Here is an 18,865-nt window from a genome sequence, read left to right on the forward strand (position 1 = left end):
TTAAGGAAACAATACCATTTACCATCATACCAAAAAGAATAAAATACCTAGGAATAAATCTACCCAAGGAGGCAAAAGACCTGTACTGTAAGACACTAATGAAAGAAATTGAAGACAACAGACACAAATGGAAAGATATACCATGTTCTTGGATAGGAAGAATTAATATTGTTAAAATGACCATACTATCCAAGGCAATATACAGATTCAATGCAATCCCTTTCAAATTACCAATGATACTTTTCACAGAGCTGGAGAAAAAATGCTAAAATTTTTATAGAAACACAAAAGTCCCTGAATAGGCAAAACAATCTCGAGAAAGAAGGGAGCTGGAGAAATCATACACCCTGACTTCAGACTATACTGCAAAGCTACAGCAATCAAGACAGTATGGTACTGGCACAAAAACAGACACATAGATCAATGGAACAGAATAAGGAGCCAAGAATTAAACCCATGCATTTATGGTCAATTAATCTATGACAAAGTTGGCAAGAATATACAACAGAGAAAAGGCAGTCTCTTCAATAACTGGTGCTGGGAAAACTGGACAGCTACATATAAAAAGCCTGAAAGATTAGAACATTGTCTAACACCATATACATAAAGACTTAAAATGTAAGACTGGAAATCATAAAACGCCTAGAAGAAAACATAGGCAGAATGCTCTTTGACATACATCATAGCAATATTTTTTGGATCTGTCTCCTAAAGCAAAGGAAATAAAAGCAAAAATTAACAAATGGGCCTTAATTAAACTGAAAAGCTTTTGCACAGCAAAGGAAACCACTGACAAAATGAAAAGACATATTTGCAAATGATGTGACTGATAAGGGGTTAATATCCGAAATATAGGAACAGCTCATACAATTCAACATAGAAAAAACAACCCAATTAAAAAATGGGCAGGAAAAAAATGGGCAGAAGACCTGAATAGACATTTGCCCAAAGAGGACATACAGATGGGCAACAGACACATGAAACGATGTTCAAAATCACTATTCATCAGGGAAATGCAAATCAAAACCACGGTGAGGTATCACCTCACACCTGTCAGGATGGCCATCATCGAAAAGAATAGGTAACAAATGTTGGAAAGGATGTGGAGAAAAGGGAACCCTTGTACACTGTTGGTGGGAATGTTAATTGATGCAGCCACTGGGGAAAAGAGTATGGAGATTTCTCAAAAAACTGAAAATAGAGCTACCATATGACCCAGCAATTCCACTTCCAGGTATATTGCTGAAAAAAACAGTAACACTAATTCAAGAAGATAAGATGCACCCCAATGCTCACAGCAGCACTATTTACAATAGCCAAGGTATGGAAGCAACCTAAGTGTCCATCAACAGATGAATGGATAAAGTAGATGTGATAAATATACACAATGGAATATTACTCAGCCATAAAAAGAATTAAATGTTACCATTCGTAGCAACACAGATGCCATTTGTAGCCTTGGACACTATTTTGCTCAGTGAAATTAGAGAAAAACAAATACTGTGCAATATCTCTTATATGGGAATCTAAAAAATACAACGACCTAGTGAATATAACATAAAAGAAACAGACTCAGATACAGAGAACAAACTAGTGGTTACCAGTGGGGAGAGGGAAAAGAGTGGGGGTAATACCGACTTAGGGGATTAAGGGGTACAAACTAACATGTATAAAATAAGCTACAAGGGTATTTTGTACAACACGGGGAACATAGTCAATTTTTATAATAACTATAAATGGAGTATATCCATGAAAATTGTGAATCACTCTATTGCGCATCTGTAACTTACGTATCATATATCAAGGATACTTTAAAAAATAAAAAATAGGAGAAGAGTGCAGGAGGCTACAACTGAGATGACTTTTATGAAGAATGAGACACTAAGAAAAAAAAAAAACCCAAATGCATAGAGCTGAGTGCTCCCAGCCATGCCCACACCCAGAGCTGACAACGGGGCTGATGGTCTGAGTGGCCCCGAGCCAGTGCAAGACAGAGGGACGGCACTCCAGCCGGCGAGGGGGTGGGGGTGGGGGTGGGCCAGGTCCTGGCATGGTCACCCGAACTCCCAGCCCAGGACACTCCAGCCTGACCCCAGGGGTACATGCCCTGTGACCCAGTACACTGGGCGTGGACAGGACACGGATGTCGTGGCTTTGCTGTTTCAGGGCAGTGTGGCGATCATGGAGGGCAGCTAGCTCAGTGTCTGGCCAGAAAAAAGGCTTTGTGGGTCCTCTGGTTTCAGAGAAACTGAATCACGAGGCCGTCTGCCCCCGCCCCAGCCCCGCAGTCTCGGGAGGAGCGGCGCGCTGGCGCCACCTGGCGGCTCGTGTGGCATCGCCCCGCACGGTCTTGGCCCACGTGGTAACGAGTTGGTCTCTGTCCTGAGTGGGGGGGCCTCTTGGAGGATGCCAGCCTCAGACAGCCGTCTCCCTCCTCCCCTACTGCCCATCAAAGAGTGGGCCAGCCCCACTCCCTGGGGAAACTGACACAACAGTGAGGGAATTTGTCCAAATCACACAAATCAGCACTAGGGCTGGGACTCCACCCAGAACCCTCAGCCTTAGGTTCTGGCTCTGATCCCTGGGGTCAGGGGGTAAGCTGCCTCCCCTCTTTTTCCCCCTTTCAGGTGGGTGGGATGCAGCCACCCTCCCTGACCGTCCTGAGGCTCAAAGGGGCACCAAGGTATCCTTCAAACCCCAAATGCTTCCTGGCCCCCTCACCATCCACACCCTCCACACAAACCTGTCCCTGGCCTGCCAGGTGTGTGGAGGGAAGTCTGGGGTCCCAGCCAGGCAGGTGGGCCCCGTCCTGCCAGGGGCCCTCCTCCCACCCCAGTGCCTGAGACGGCGGCACGGACGCTACTTGGAGGCAGCGGTGGGGCAGTCGCTCTGCCTTCGTCTTTAATGGCCAGTGCGGTACAGTTAGTGGACAGACGGGCGGACAGGACACAGAGAGGCGGGGTGGTCACAGCGGTACCGGGGTGTGGGAGGGTGTGTGTCCTCCCCCTGCAGAGGCCTGTCTTTGGCAGGAGGTTCCCAGCATCCCCCCAGCTCAGGGCGCCGAGTCAGCCTGGAGCTCTGGAGGGACCCCCGTCCCTTCCTACTTGCCAAGGACTCCCGGGCCTATCTGGACAGGGTTCAAGGCTGAGGTCAAGAGTTGACTTCGGCAGGGTGTGGGCCCTGCTTTGTGGCCCCAAATTGTATCACAGACAGGGAGGAGCCAGAGAAGTGTATGGGGGTCCCCAGGCAGGCAGAGCCCCCCAGGCCTGAGGCATTAGGTGAGTGCCAGTGTGCATAGGGCGTGCTGGCATGGGGGAGGCCGGCACCAAAGCTGGGGTTGCAGAAAGGCCAGCACAGGCCGTGCTCTGAGACCATTCAGACCCAGGACTACAGCTCCTTCACAGCGAACTCATTTTGTTTGGGAGAAGCAGTGTTTAAGAGCAGGGCAGAATGGGGAGGCCGGTGGGGTGGGGTGGGGTGTTGTCCTCAGTGAAGGGAGGGGCTGGGTCAGGTGCTGCAGACCGTGTGATCGTGGCAGGGGGCCCTCAAAGTAGACGCGGGTGAGGGTCTCCAGGAAGAGACACCGGCTGGTGGTCTGCTCTCCCCGGTGAGGACGGCAGTGAGGGACCCCACAGAGCACTGGCTTGGCTAGCGCTGGGACCACGGACACAGGCAGACGGCGGGGGGAGGGCGTGAGACGAACAGAGGGCACAGTGCTGGCAGAACCCTGGTGGCCGCGACCCATCCAGGCCTCCAAGAACTCGGCAGGCCCCTGGGGCTGGAGTGACGGCAGCTGGGCCCAGAGGGTGGCGGGGAGGATGCGGGGCCCCGCAGGCACTGCAGGCAGGGGTTTGGGGCGGGGGGGGCCCGGCGGCCCACCCTGGGCAGCACGGGGCTCGGGCCTGGCTCAGGGGCCGGCGGGGGCCGAGGCGTTGGTGGTGGAGGTGTGGAGGCAGCTGCTGGGGGCGCCCCGGGTGAGGCTGTAGGTGCAGTAGGCCACGGCCGAGCCCAGCGTCAGCCCCGTCATGTAGGACACGGTCATGGTGTTCCCTGCAGACAGTACGGGACCTGAGTGGGAGGGAGGCTGCAGGGCTGTGAGGGGCCCAGGGTTGGGGTACAGCAGCCAAGTCCCGCGCACAAGTCCAGCGGCCACTTAACAAAGGGCTGGAGCCCGAGCCTTGGCTTCTCAGGTGTGAAGCAGGAACCGCTGTCGGCTCCTGCCCGGGGAGGCGGCCGCCCACAGGCCGGGGCCCCAGGCCTGGCCTGCGCCTCCCCCTCTGCAGTCTCCCATCTCCAGCTGCTTCCTCGTCACGGACGCCTCAGGATGTCTAATGGGCTCTTGAACATACCTAGTGCAGAACCCAGCTCCAGGGCCCCTTCCCCATCTCAGCTGATGGCAATCCAACCTTCTCGCCGAGCAGCAGGCCTAAACTTGGGAATCCTTCTGGACCCCCGTCCCTTTCTCCTACCCTATCTCCCAGTCTGTCCAATGGTCCTGTGGGCCCTACCGTCAAAACCGATCCAGAATCCAGGGCCTTCGTCCAGGCCCCACCCACCTCTTCATGCCACTGCCCTGGCACACACGACTGCTTTTGCCTCGGGGCCTTTGCACATGCTATTCCCGCAACACTCTTACCCCGCATTGTCACGTGACTGGCCCCTCACTACTTCCTCCAGGTCTTTGCCCAAGTCACTGCCTCAGTGAAGTCTTCCCAGACTGCTCTGCCTCCCTGTGAAGCCCCCAGCCCTACTCCCCCATCCTACTGCCTGTTTCACATTTCTCCATCATACTTAGCACCATCCAAAAGATCACATCTTTTTGTTATTTGTCACCTCTGGACTGTTAACCCCACAAGCACAGGGATCACTGTTTTGTTGCCACTGTGTCTCCAGCGCGTAGAACAGCGCCTGGTCCACGGCAGGGGCTCACGAAGTAGCTGCAGGATGAGTGAAGGGTAAGTGACTGACAGATGTCCCCACGCCTGTGAGCTCTGAGGCTGACGTGCCCTGGGACCCAAGTGTACCTTCTCGCTGTGTGGCCTTGACTTTCACAGGCCTCAGTTTCCCTGCCTGGCAGCAGACAGCCCCGTGGGCAAGGGGGGCATGGGCCGGGGGTCTTACCTGCCAGCTCCCGCTGCCTGGGGCTCACTTTGCCCGCGGCCAGAATCATGGGCACACTGCCGAAGTAGCCGTTGCTGATGCCCATGAGCAGGGAGAGGACGCAGGGCCAGGCCGGGTGGCGCAGGGCGGGCGTCCCGCTGGGGTAGACGCACAGGATGAAGAGGGGGATGAAGACCACGCGCAGGCAGGAGCAGGCCAGCAGATGGGTGCCCCGCCAGTCCATGGGCAGGGCTGCCAGGATCTGCGGGGGGCCAGACACGTGCATCCCTACCTGTCCCCGAGCCCACTGCCCTTGCATCTCCCTGGCAGCCTCCAGACAGCCCCCATCCTGCCTGGTCCCTGGAAACTTCTGGCTCGGCCCAGCTCACGCCGTGTTCCCATCCTTTGCTAGCTGTATCCACAAAACCCCACCAAATTCCATGTTAGAGGCACACAGTCCTTGCTGTGCACCCAGCACCCAGCTAAACACAACGGAGGTGCTGCCTGCTCAGTCCTCACAGCACCCTCGCCAGGTGGGGCTCTTAACCTTATTTGAGAAATGAGAACACAGAGGCCCAGAAGGTCAGGGCCACATGCATCCACTCGCAGGAAGTGGCAGCAGCTGAACCCACTAACTAGCCTCACTCCCTCTGGAAGCAGAGACTTGAGGGTTTCTCAGACCTCTCAGCTGTGTGACCCCAGGCAGATGGCTTTCCCTCTCTGGGCCTTATAGAAACCTCAGCTTTGGTTTTGCCGGAGCCCTGACCCCAACCTTGCCTGCACCCATAGCACATGATGCTCTGCCTGGGTTCATCTGGCCCCTGAGCCATTTCTAGGTGCTCCTGGTCCCCTGCACTTCTTGTGCCTGCACCTCTGATGGGCATTAGAGACTCATTAACTAGTGAGCATGGGGTGGGAGGGTGACAGCCAGCCCTGACCAGACCCCACAGAGCTGCCCTGTGATCACTTGGGGCACCCCTCCTACCCCGCGCTGGCCGTTCCTGCTTCCACCCTCCCCACCCGGAGACCCGTGCATCCTCAGCTCAGGGTCGGCGCCTCCCCGGGGACCCTCCCTGCAGCTCCCACGACCTCCCCGGCATCTGCTGCCCCTACCCACGGTGTCCTCCCCGCAGGGGGGCCCACCTTGCCCACGAAGTCAGAGAGGTTAAACACGGCCATGATGAGGATGGGCAGCCACTCGCCCAGGATGCAGTGGCGAATCTCGGACTCGAGACCCGGGAACAGGCACAGCGTGATGAAGTAGGTCACGGCGATGGATAGCATGTCGGCCCAGATGACCCGCGCCACGACGTAGCGGTGCAGCAGCAGGGCTGTGGGCACCAGGCGGGGGTCAGGAGGCAGCACCCCGAGGACCCCCCCTCCCGCCGGAGCACCCCACGCGTGCAGACGGGGCCAGCGAGCCCGCGGGGGTGGAGGCGCCGATGGGAGCGTGGGCCCAGCCCGCCCCCACCTCTGAAGGAGGGCCAGCTCCGCCGGATTCTCGGCCGAGGCACATCGAAGCGCGTGTAGGCTCCCCCGCTGCTGGTCACTTCATGGGCTGGGCTGTCCTTTGGGGACCCGCCGTTGGACAGGGTTGGGCCTTGGTGCTCCTGGAGGGAGGACGGAGCGGGAAGGTATCTGGGTGGGACCCCCTCGCAGCCTCCCGCCTGCCCGGCTTCCTCACCGCCCCACAAGCACGCCCAGCTCCTCCCAGCCGCTGAGCCTTTGCGCATGCTCTTCCCTCTGCCCCCAACGCCCTCCCTGTGGATCTTCCCCTCCCCCCCCATGGCTCCAGTCTCAGCCCAGAGCCACTTCTTGGAGAAACTCCTTGACCAACAAGGGGGCCCCCGTTTCTGGCGTAGGCCTTGTCACAGCACGCCTCCCTCTAGCCGGTCTCTGGCTCACTGCAGTGTCCCCAGCCCAGGGCCCAGGGAGGGTGACTCGCTGTAACAGAGTCTTTGAGAACATTCTGGCTCCCCTTGCCTGGCCCTCCTCGTGGCCGGCACACCTGCCGTCCCTGGACCCTCTGCGGGATATGCAGCCCTGCCGCCACCAGAGGGCGCCCCAGCCCCCGGATGCTCAGGTCGCAGGTATGAGCCATCACCACCAGGGGGCGCTCAGGCCTCAGCTGTAGATCATCATAGCCACGGGGCTCAGGCCGCAGACCTGGGCCATCACAGCCAGGGGTCTCCGGACACAGGCGGATGGTGGCACCAAGGGACGAACCCTTAGACCACAGAACGAAGGAGGGCCGATGGGAAGGAGCCTCGGGCCACAGAGGAGCTGGCGCCTGAGACTCCGGGAGCGGGAGGCGCAGCTGTCGGAGCCCGGCCGGGACTGGGCGGAGGCTGTGCCCGGGGCCTCCCGGCTGCCCGCCCCGCATCTGGGCGACTTACAAAGTGGACGTCCTCGGTGCCGACGTCGTGGTGGATGCGGTAGCCGGCCCCGCAGCCCCGGCGGCTGGGGCGCGGCCGCGCCGTGTGGTAGAGCACGAAGCGGCTGCGCCGCACCAGCAGGTGCAGCAGGAAGCAGAGCAGCTCCAGGCCCACGGACACCAGGAAGAAGATGAGCGTGCCGGCGCGCTCGTCCGGCAGCAGCAGCTTGGTGAGGATGCGGCTCAGGGAGACCATCACGCCCGCCGTGCCTGCGGAAGCGCCGGGGGCGGGGTCGGCCCCACCGCGCACAGCCGCCCGCAGTGCTTCCGCTCAGGCCGCCCCCCTCCGGCGCCACCCCCTGCTCACGCACACCCCAGGAGCATTTATCGGGTGCCTGTTGTATTCCCGGCACCATCCCGCCCTCAGGACACGGGGGGGTTTATACACACGGGCCCTTCCTTCCTGGGGCTCTGTGGGGGGAGGCCACAAACAGGTCACAGAAAAATGTCGAAAACTGCATGATTTGGGGGGATAGGCAGAGACTAAGGGCCGAGCATCCCTGGCAGAGGGCTGGCACGAGCTCTGTGCGTTTGTGTTTGAGGTGAAAGGAAGTAATGGGCCTGGAACCACGTGGGTGAGGTCCTGAGGTTACAGGGGAAAGTAGTGGGGGTCACTGCAAGCAGGGTACCTTCCTGGAACCCAACTCCATAGACACAAGGCTTGGAGCTCTGGGGGCATGTGATCGACCTCACTGTATGGTAGAGGGTGCAGAGTACCCCCAGAGGAGAAATAGGGACCAGAGTCCATGTAGGTCCTGGCCGGGGCCCAGCCTCCTGCCGGACAGCACGGCTAAGCCTGGCCCATCAGGCCCGGAAGGGAGACTGAGGACACCTGCAGGAAGGTGCTTCAAGGTGTGGGGCCCGTGATGCGTGGGGCTGGGTTAAGGGCTGAAAAGGGGCGGCAGGGAGACAGACGGAGTCAGCTGCCTGAACCAGGAGCTGGAGCAAAGGAATCGGCCTGGAGGGCAGGTCCCCAGGACAGGAGAAGGACTCAGTGTTGGGTAAGTTTGGGGTTCGAGCAAAGGGGTGCCATTCACTGAGCAAGGGCGGGTGGGAGATGATGAAGTGGGCTTGGGAAAGTTAGTCTGGGACGCCAAGCAGCGGTGGCTCGTGGATCTGGGGCTCCGAGGGGTCTTGATCCTTTAGGGATGGCACTGTACATCAGGGGTGTGGATGGGGTGACCCCCCCAACACACGCAGACATGCAAAATGCATACCATGCACAGGTGCACCGGCTCTCCAAGACACCCTGAACCCATGCTCAGAGGGGTGTGTGCTTCCCACATCACAAAGGACCGCACACTCGAGATCACGCACATCAGAGCCATGTCCCTTCCATCTGGGAGCCCCGCCCCCCACTAGCCAGGGGATCCCCAGCCCCATGCGCCCAGAGCTCAGGAGCCCTGCCTCAGTCCCAGGAAGAAGGTTCCAGCACCCGGCTCCGGGGGCTGCAGATACTCACTCTCCCCCGTCATCACCCCCTGCGTGTACCTCTTGGGCAGCATCCCCGTGTACCCATAGAAGCTGGATTGCTGCACTTGAGAGAGAGAGAGAGAGAGCAGTAACCGTGAGACACCGCTTATCTGTCCGCGCAGAACAGAATTCCGAAGTTTGAGAACACTGTGTTGGTGAGGGTGCGGGGAAAAGACATTAACACCGCTGGTGGCAGAGGGGTCTGGTCCAGCCACCTCGCAGGGCATGGTGGAAACAGCAAAGCCCACTGCCTACTGCTGTACTGTCCCCCTCGTCCCCGCCACGGGGGCCAGCTAGGCTCCTCCTCCACCTCTGGTCACTGAAATCTGAGCAGAAATGACACGTGTCACTCCTGGACCAGGTGGGAAAAGCCCATGTGGTCTTCCTCCCAGTGCCTCTTTTCCCAGCGGTGGCGACAGAAGAGGCTGCATGTTATACACAAGGAGTGGCCGTCAGTCCCCAGTGATTGTGTTGGACACAACCCCACTGACACGCAGGATGCGTAGAAGGAGCCAGAAATAAACCTGAGATTTCCAGGCTCATTTGTTACCACAACATAACCTCTCCCATTCTAACCAGCAGGTCAGAAATGCAGCAGTCTCTGGGGAAATCAAAACGCACTGACTCTTGTCCTAGCCTCGCCCACACCTGGATGTGAGCCCTGGAGCAGGACTGGCAAGCTGGCGTCTCCTGGTCCTTACCAGCGTTTGTTGTCAACGTTGTTGGTTAATGAAACAGAACAGGACAACACAGGCCTGAGTACAATGCCTGGACTGAGAATATTATTTCACGAAAACTTGATTTCATTTATAAACACACACACATTTGCTAGGTCATAATGTGAAATGCATTTTTCTCCCTGGATGTCATGGTCAAAAAAAGTTTGACAGTTGACAGAACAACCGAGCTGGACCTTTCCAAACATCACTGCCACCAGCAACAGAAGAAGGCTGGATTAAGACATCTGGATTAAGGAAGACTGAAGATGTGACAGATAATGCGGTGTGTGCTCCTGGGCTGGGTCCTGCATCAGCAGAACCCAACTATAAGGGATGTTATCAGGATGATCAGTGAAACTTGAGTATGCACTGTAGATTAGATAATAGTATTGTATCAGCGTTAGATGTCCTGATTTTAGCAATTATAAATGTGGTTTTGGAGTAAATGTCTCAGCTTTAACTGTTAAACACTCTGTCAGTGTTTAGACAAGAAGGGTGATGACGTCTGCAACTCCCAAATGATTTAAGGGGAAAATATATATTATTTCATATTTAAATATATATATATATATATTTAAATATATATATACACACACACACATACTTTAGAAGGTGGAGGGGGTGGTGGACAGAGAAAGCCAGAGAGGGAAAGAAAGCAATTAACACTTGATGAATCTGTGTGAAAGACACACGGAAACTCGTTATATTATTCTTGCCACTTCCCATAGGTGTGAAATAGTTTCAACACAAAAAGTAAAAAAAAAAAAAAAAAGTTGGAAAGCTACCACCCCGGAGAAACACCGTGACACGGGCAGGGGAGTGCTGAAGCCCAGTTCATAGCTGAGCAAACCCGGGCACCGCCTGCACGCCCACGCGGCGCGTGGGGGCGCGTGGTGTGCGGCCCGCGCACGCAGCCCTGCGGGAGCGCCGTGTGCGTGCACGTGTGCAAGCGGACACGCCCCTGCGCGCGGGGCTGCGGCCCAGCACCTCGTGTTATACGCCCCGCCCTCAGCAAGCGAACGGGGCGCGGGCGACGGCCTGCAGGGGGCGCTCTGGGGCCAGTCCCCGCCCTCCGGCCCTACCTGTGCAGCCGAAGGCCACGGTGCCCACCGCCGCCAGGTTGATGGCGTAAGCCTGGTCACGAGAGAAGAGCTGCAGCCACACGTCACAGACGCTGATAAAGAGGAGGGGGCCCAAGGCTAAGAGGTAGCCTGTTGTGGGGAGAGGCCAGAGAGGGGGCAATGAGCAGTGGGCTGGGGAGCCCCCGATCCCACTTCTCCCATAGGGCCAGGTCTGAAGTGCCCCCTCTCTGCCCTTCCCCTTAATACTGGGAAGGTGTGGACACTTTAGAGGTCTAAGAAGGGCACCCGGAAGGCTCCCTGGAGGAGGCGCCATTAGAGCTGGGCTTTGAAGCTGAATGCTACCATGGAGACAAAAGGGCTAGGACAAGCAGACTAGGCTGAGGGAAGAGCAAGGGCCCGGGGACACACTCGGGGCGCACAAAAGCCTCCCCAGGGGGAGTATCACACCAGCCTGTGCTGCACGCATCCAAGCCTGATGCGATTTTCATACAGGAGGTGTGCCCGTTTTACAGACAAGGAGAGTGAGGCACAGGGAAATGGAGGGGGTGAGGGACGGGCCTGGGTGGGCAGCGTACCTGCAGTGATCCTGGTGTGCAGGCTCAGTCTCTCCACCAGCGCGTTGTTCAGGAGCACAGCCACCAGGGCCACCAAGATGTAGGTGAGACTCATGTCAAACACGATGGAGGTCCCTGCAGGGGGCCGGCCAGCAGCAGGTGCTCAGGCAGAGTCCCACCCCCTGCACCCACCCCCGCCAGGGACTGCCTCCGCACTCTGCCCAAAAGGGGCTGACAGCCCAGAGAGGGTGAGTGGCTGTCCTGGGGCCACACAGCAGTTCACAGCTGAGCTAGGATTTGAATAAAATGGGCTCCCTGAGCAGGGTACTGCCTGTGGGGTTATTGGAAGGCAGGGGGCAAGAGCTGAGTGTGCAAGTCAGCCTGTGGTGGCAGGACAAGACTGTGGGGGACCCACCTGGGTACTTGTGGTGCAGGTAGTCCACGTCGGTGATGAAACTGTTGTATGGCAGCAGGAAGCCCACACCAGCCAGCAGCATCGCAAAGTAGATGGCGTGGTAGCGGTCATCGGGCACCGGCTCCTCTGCCGATAAACCCAGACACCAGGTGGGAAGTGGACAAGCCCTCTCCAGGCTGCAGTCCACCGGCATGGCCACCATCGCCATGGCCACAGTCCACCACAGCACCCCCATCAGGACCACCACAGCCACAGGCACTACGGCTATCACCCTGACCATAGACACAGCACCTCACCATCCCACGCCACCATTCACCTGTCACTGCCACCAGAACCACTGCCAGCTTAGCCACCATCATGACCTTCATCACCATGGCCATTCCCACCATATCCAAATCACCAAGCCATAATGACCATGGCCACTCTCCATCACTGTGGCCACAGCTGCCCACACCACTGCCATCATGGCCATTATCAAAAGTCACCAAACACCATGGCCACTGTTACTGTCGTAGCCACCATCATGACCCCATCACCATAGCCATGGTCCATCATCATGGGCCACTGCCACTGCACCCACCAGCATCATGGCTATCATCCCCCTGGCTGCCATCCATCCCCACAGCCAAGGTTGCCAGAGCCACTACCCAACGGTGGTGATCGTCACTATCACAGCCACTGCCATCGCCTTCACAGCCACTCCAACCACGGTCACTGTCACCATGGCAGCCATCCAACTTCACGGCCACAGCTGCCCCAGTCATCCAAGTCGTGGCTGCAAGGCGACATGTACAACCGCCAGCACCACAGCCAGTGCAACCATCACCGTGGCCACTGTCCACCACCAAGAGACCACTGCCGCCACGACCATCACCATCATAGCCCCTGAAGCAGCTGGCTCTACAGAATGACAGAATGGCCGTTTGAACACTCAGCTATGGGGCCAGACGAGCGGGAGAGGAAGAGCAAACCAGGCGGGACTCGGCGGGGCTGAGGCGGCGTTCTCCGCGAGGCCGCATGCGCTCTAAGTCAGTGTCCAGCATACGGGCGGCTTCTCCCACAGTCAGCATTCACACATCCAGAAACCATGCGTGGCAGTGGGAATGGGCAACTCACTCTGACCTTTAGAGATCCACTTCGCTTCCCACCCGCACGACCCGAGGCTCTGCTGGTCCACGGGACTTAGTTCCAGAGGGAGGAATGGTTCTACCCCGAGACACAGTGACATAGTTGATCTCGAGGCTAAGACTGCCACTGACTGCCCTGGGCACCTCCTGCCCCAGTCTACCGGCCGAGGAGAGGGCTGCTGTCCTGGCTGGGGTGACTGGTCCTGACTATCAAGGGGAAGTCAGGCTGCTCCTAAACTGGGAGTAAGAAAGAGTATGTCTGCAAGACAGGAGATCCTTTACAGCTTCTCTTAGGACGTCCACGGCCTGTGGTACAGTCAGTGGAAAACTACCAGCCCAGTGCCAGCAGGACTGCTAGTGGTCCAGAGCTTTCGGAATGAAGGCTGCATGACCCACCAGGAGAAGAGCTCAGGCAAAGGAAACACGGGGTGGGTGGTTATAGACACTGGCTGCCGCCACGTGACCAGTCCCAGACACGAGGAGTTAAGTGTTATGAATATCTCTTCCTTATTTTGGTAAGAGTATGTTCGTGTGTATGTAATAACCAAATATTTTTGTTTTATTCACTCTCTGATGCCTTTCCCGTCTAACCTAAGACGTGCATAACAGCTGTTTTTGTACCTCAGTATATAAGGTACAGGGTGTCAAAGGAGAGGTATGAGTATCGCACAAGGACTTTGCTTCTTCTGGGGAAAGGGTGAGTGTGTTTTCGTTAGCACGGGGGTCAGCTGTGTCACGGTCGGTGGGGGTTTCACTGTTAGCGTCTTTATTTGGAGCTTAACTATGGTTTAGGGAGCTGTGTATAGGAGCCAAGCTGGCGGGGTGGGGAGACTGGGATGGTCCATTAACAGGCCAACTTGGCAGCTGAACCACAGTTGTTTAATCAAACACTGGCTGAGGTGCTCCTGTGAAAGGATTTTGCAGATTAAAGTCTCTCCTTAGTTACTTTAAGTTAATCAAAAGGGAGGCACCCAGGGTGGGCCTGACCTAATCAGGCAAGACCTTGAGGCCTTCCCAGAGCTCAGGGACCCCAGACAGCTCATGCCTGTGGGGTTCCAGCCTGTTTGTGATCTTCCATCCTGACCACCTGCCTTGAGGACTTCAGACTGGCTTAGCCAGCCTCCCCTTTAGTTTGTCAATTTCCTGTAATAAATCCATATGAATATTCATATATTGATACCTGTAACATATCTTCAATACTGTCTATCTCTGTCTGTCTGTCTATCTAGCTCCTACTGACTCTGTTTCTCTGGTTGAAACTTGACTGATCCAGCCACCGTCATTGAAGCCATTACAGTTAAAACCACCACTGCCACAGTCACCAAGGCCACCAACCACTTCCACGGCCACTGCCACATGACGCCCACTGCTATGCCTGGCCAGAAATCTGGCATCTTGGGAATGGGCTCCAAGCTGACTCTCCATGCATACGGGTGCTGGGAGATTATCCCAACCCAGCACACGGCTCGGCCAGCAGGACCCCCACTCCCCATCTGCAAAGAGAGGGGATGGGACCTGAGAATAAGCCCCTCTTTCTGGGCCTGAGCTGGTACCAGTATAACCACAGCCATCCGAAAACTGGCTGTCACCTACAGGGTTGGACCCAAGCCTGCCTGACTCCAGACCCGCACGCAGCCCACCCTGCAAGTTTCCAGAGGTTGAGACACTTGCCCACGGTCACAGAGAAAGACAGAAAACCAGGTCTTTGAACCTCGCATCAATCCTCCTCTTTTCAGGCACTCTCCTGCCTCCACTGAAGTGAAGCATGGCTTGCTCTGGCCAAAGAACGTGACCAACACCGTATGTGTCACTTGCAGACAGGAGTTTATGCACAGGTCAGCACAGGACTCACCGTGTGCCCAGCGGTCCTGGAAGCCCGTGTTAAGACGGAACCTTCTCTGGACACGTGGCATTAGTGAAGGCAACGGGATGGCGGGCTTGTTTGTCACCACAGCTCATTGAATCCATCCTGACTGATGCTGCCTCCCAGGCTCAATGACCACCCACAGCTCCCCGTCCCAGGAAGGCTCCTGAGGGCTCCCACAGAGCCTGCTCTGGGAAGACGCGTACCCTGGCCGCACCCTCACTCACCAGAGTCCGTGAAAATTGGGATGTCCCTGGCCCTACCGCCCGGGGTCTGAGCTGCCCCTGCCACCGCCTCCTCCAGCTGGCCACTGTCGAAGCTGAAGCTCATTACCACACTCCTGTGAGGTGTGCCCGCCGCGCTGAGCTCCTGGAGGCGCTGGCTGCCCACGGAGCCCATGGCAGCCCGTGCTGCCGAGAAAGCAGAGGAAGCAGGCTGGGGGACCCAAGAGAGGACTCCCCACCCCCTGCCACGTTGCCAAGCCTGTATGCCCGGGGATGGTCCTCTCTACTCATCCTACCCATTTTGAATTTCTGTTTTATTTAATTAAAAAATTTTTTTGAGGGGGAGATAATTAAATTGATTTATTTACTTATTTTCTTACTGGAGGTTCATGGGATTGAACCCAAGACCTAGTGCGCACTAGGCATGCACTCTACCACAGAGCTATACTCTCCCCCTGAATTTCTATTTTACTTTTTAAAAAAATTTTTAACAGAGGTAGAGGATTGAACCCGGGACGTTGTGCATGCTAAGCAGGTGCTCTACCACTGAGCTATACCCTCCATCCCACCTGCCTTGAAGCTGTGCACTGGAGCACACAAACTTCTGCGGACGAGTGATGTCACATGATTTGCGTCTCCCTGGCCGTGGTGGAGAGCAAGGATGGAGACGTGCATGGTGGGGGGCGGGGGGGGGCATGGCGAGAAATAGAACTGGGGGGAGTGTCGGGGAGAAATATCGCGAACACTTTGTGTGGCAGCGCTGTGCTTGGCTGCCCCACGAAACATTTCCCTCTGGGAGGAGGGTCCGATATTCCCTCATTTGACAGCCGAGGAAAATGAGCGTGGGTGGGGGTGAACAGCCCTCCTGCCACTACCCCGACGCCCGTCTCAGTCAGCAGTGGTGCCGGGACCAGACCGAGGGCCGGGAGTCACTGCAGCGCTCCGTTCTGGGGCTGACCCCCTGCAGCTGCAGGAAGTCCTTCCTTTGGTCTTCCTTGGTTTCTCTTCCTTCATTTTTAATCTGTAGCCCTTCCCTCTTCAGAGGAATGGAAGGTGCTGACTTGACTAATTCTCGATGGAGAAACCCCTACTTTGTAGGTAACCCTGTGTGTGTTGGAGGAGGGGGTCTAGCTTTCCCTAAAACATCCATCAATTTGTTTTTCTAACACCCTCCATTCATTTATCTGATTGCAAAAAGGATACACGCTTATGGGAGAGAATTTGAGACAGCGGTGGGACATGGCAGCGTCGGGCATTGGGGGTGGCATCTCTGCTTCCTTAGCCCACCCCGAGCACATGTAGGGGAGCCACGGAAGAAGCAGGGGGCAGGGGAACCACTCCCACGTGCCCAGAGTCACTCCCATGCTCTCTGAGGTTGCCCCATGCCACGCCCACCTGCCCCCTTCTGCTTGTTTCATCTAATTTCCTCCAGCAACCCTACCTCAGTTTACCCGCTCCCCAGCCTCCTGATGGTTGTGCCCACCAGTTACCGAGCGCCCCCCAACCCCAGTCCTGTGTTTTCCCCATGCCTAGCTCCCCACAGAGAGTCTGAGTTGGGCCTGGGAGCCCCAAGCCATTCCAGTTTCCAGGTTGGTCCTGGGGCCTGGGGAAACTGCCCCTGCCAGCTGGGGCCTGACCTGGCTGATGGGCACCCAGGAGCAGTGGAGAGAAGGGTGGTGGGCTTTTCCTTTTCCTTCTAGGGGCTGGGAAGTCAGGCAAGACCCACCTCCAGGCTCAGTGCTGGGCCTCCTGCCACATCTGGAGCTGGGGGCCGAACAGGACTTAGAGCTCAGCCTGTGTCTGAATGACCGTAGCCTTGGGCAGGATCCCGCACTGAAGGCTTGGACATCCTCGGGCCCTACCCGTCCACCTCCCTCTGCAGATAGGAGGGGCTGCGGGAGGGGCCAGCAGCGGAGCGGAGGTCAGCAACGATGGAACACTCCTCCCTCCGGCCCTGGAGGACATCCGACCCCGAGCCCTGGTCTGTGTTCAGCAAAGGTTCCCGAGACAGACATGGTGCCCGCACACGCCTGGCCTCTGAGCTGAGGGTTCCGCCCAGCCAAGAGGCCACGCCACCCGGGAAGGCGGACGTGCTCAGCATCAGCCAGGAGGTGGCCCCTCTGCTCCCTCCCATTCCCTGGTGGAGGCAGCAGCTGCCACCCACAGTGCCCGCCTCAGCCACTGTCCCCATGTGCCCCTCCTGGCCCCCTCCTGGGAGGTGTTCTGGCTGCCTTGGCTGAGGCCTGGTGAACCCTCACACGACCTCACAAGGTGGCAGGGCAGGGGGTGCACTGAAGAGGCTGTTCCCACCTCTCCTGAGCTACAGGCACCCAACTCCCCTCCCCCAGCCTCCCCTCCACTCCACACCAGCAGCCCAGAAACTCAGCTCCTCCCCAACACACTCCTCCTCTTCCCAGGTCCTTCTTTGATTACAATGTAAGGACAGGCACAGGGAACTTCTCTGCTCCCCCATCCTGTGGGGACCCCAGTCACTGCCTCCATGGGTCACACCTGGGCCTCAGTTTCCCCATCTCCTTGTGGACAAGGAGGGTGAGAAAGTGCTCCATGAGTGGGTGGGGGGTGGTTACTGGGGAAGGCTGGCTGCACACAGGAGATACCCAGCATCAGCCTCCGCTCCAGGGACCTGCTGTGGGCTGACCGCAGCCATCCTGAAGGCCCAGCTCATGCCCCCACTTGGCAGAAAGGGATATTGAGGCACAGAGAGTCAGGCCCAGGGGTCACGCAGCTCATAACCGGAGCCGCAGCAGGCCCACCACCTTTGGCTCCGCCATTTCAGCTGTGACTGAGTGGACAAGGCTCTGGCTGTGCCCCCGGGCACTGTAAAGGACACTCACTAGATGTCTGACCAGGCTGGCCCCTCTCAGGGGCTGTGCTCTACCCACAGCCGGAGGGGACAAGGGAGCCTGAATTTTACTTGGAAACCCAGCCTGCTAGCCCTCCCTGGGCTCCTCGTGAGCCCCAAGTCCCTGTGTGAGCCCCAAGCCCTGGCTGGCAGGATGCCCTTGGATGGCCCTGGGCCCCTGTGCCTCGGCTGGCTTATGAGTTCTCTGCTGTTCTTTCTCCAGCCACACATCCTGGACCACCCCAACTCCTTGTTGGTTCTGCCCACAGGAAAGTGGGTTTCAAGACCCTTGGGCCACTCCATTTCTGGAGTCTTGGGAGGATGTGTGAGGGCACTGGCCACAGGCGCTGGCTGGCTCCTGGGGTGCCCAGCCCCAGCCCCCTACCCCTGGCCTTGGTGCTACAGCTCCCCTCAACCCCCAGGCTCCTTCTGTGAGACCAGCCCCATCAACAACAAAGTTCCCAGGCCTGTGCTCCTCGGCAGAGGACAGACTCCCCGGCCACTGGGAGGTGACCTCTGGGGACAGGCCGCACCTCTTCCAGCGGCTTTCCCAAGAGCTGGGAGGGGGCTGGCTGGGGGAAGGGGCGAGGTGGGGCGGAGGGGGTTCCAGAGAGGAACTTCAGGTGGAAGAACGCTTAGGGAGTGTCCGGGGAGCAGGTGGCGCCTAGAGCTGGGCATGGCCTGGAGCCGCCGGCCACTCTCACCCTTCCCGTGTCTGGGTCCTGCGCTCGCAGATGGGCTCGTGGGGGCTGGCCCGGTCTGGATGCTGGATAGGCTGGAGGTGGGAGCCTGTTCATTCCGGAAGGGGTGGGGGCTGGAGGCTCGGGGTGAGGGGGCGAAATGGTCCCTGGGGGTCACGTGACCCTGGCCCTGGACTCGGCGGCCGGAGCCGGTGCAGGGGGAGAGGAGGCGCGGAGTGGGGACGCGCGCGCCTTAGACAAAGGCTCCGACAGGTCCCCTTGCCCCAGCCGGTCCCCGCCCCCGCCCGCCGTCCCCGCGGTGACCGCTTA

The 18,865-nt window shown here is 57.7% G+C and overlaps 1 protein-coding gene across 10 annotated transcripts in view; it reads right to left on the reverse strand.

Annotated features, from left to right (window-relative positions):
- SLC29A4 (solute carrier family 29 member 4) overlaps positions 1-18,865 on the reverse strand; it is a 29,982-nt gene that overhangs the window by 2,278 nt on the left and 8,839 nt on the right. For 4 of the 10 annotated variants that reach the window (XM_072943385.1, XM_072943384.1, XM_072943383.1 and 1 more), the window contains 10 exons: positions 14,996-15,178; positions 11,778-11,906; positions 11,384-11,497; positions 10,809-10,937; positions 8,997-9,071; positions 7,497-7,744; positions 6,572-6,710; positions 6,244-6,431; positions 5,122-5,362; positions 2,877-4,050 (listed from right to left, as the gene is read on the reverse strand). In XM_072943385.1, coding sequence (XP_072799486.1) covers positions 3,908-4,050; positions 5,122-5,362; positions 6,244-6,431; positions 6,572-6,710; positions 7,497-7,744; positions 8,997-9,071; positions 10,809-10,937; positions 11,384-11,497; positions 11,778-11,906; positions 14,996-15,167 — 1,578 coding nt within the window. In that variant the 5' untranslated portion in view covers positions 15,168-15,178 and the 3' untranslated portion in view covers positions 2,877-3,907. Of the gene's footprint in view, positions 1-2,876; positions 4,051-4,070; positions 4,938-5,121; positions 5,363-6,243; positions 6,432-6,571; positions 6,711-7,496; positions 7,745-8,996; positions 9,072-10,808; positions 10,938-11,383; positions 11,498-11,777; positions 11,907-14,995; positions 15,179-16,718; positions 18,844-18,865 lie in introns of those variants that run through there. The other 6 variants (XM_072943382.1, XM_072943377.1, XM_072943379.1 and 3 more) reach the window with 6 other exon arrangements.

This window comes from Vicugna pacos, chromosome 18, assembly GCF_048564905.1.
Source record: "Vicugna pacos chromosome 18, VicPac4, whole genome shotgun sequence".
Classification (NCBI taxonomy): Eukaryota; Metazoa; Chordata; class Mammalia; order Artiodactyla; family Camelidae; genus Vicugna; species Vicugna pacos.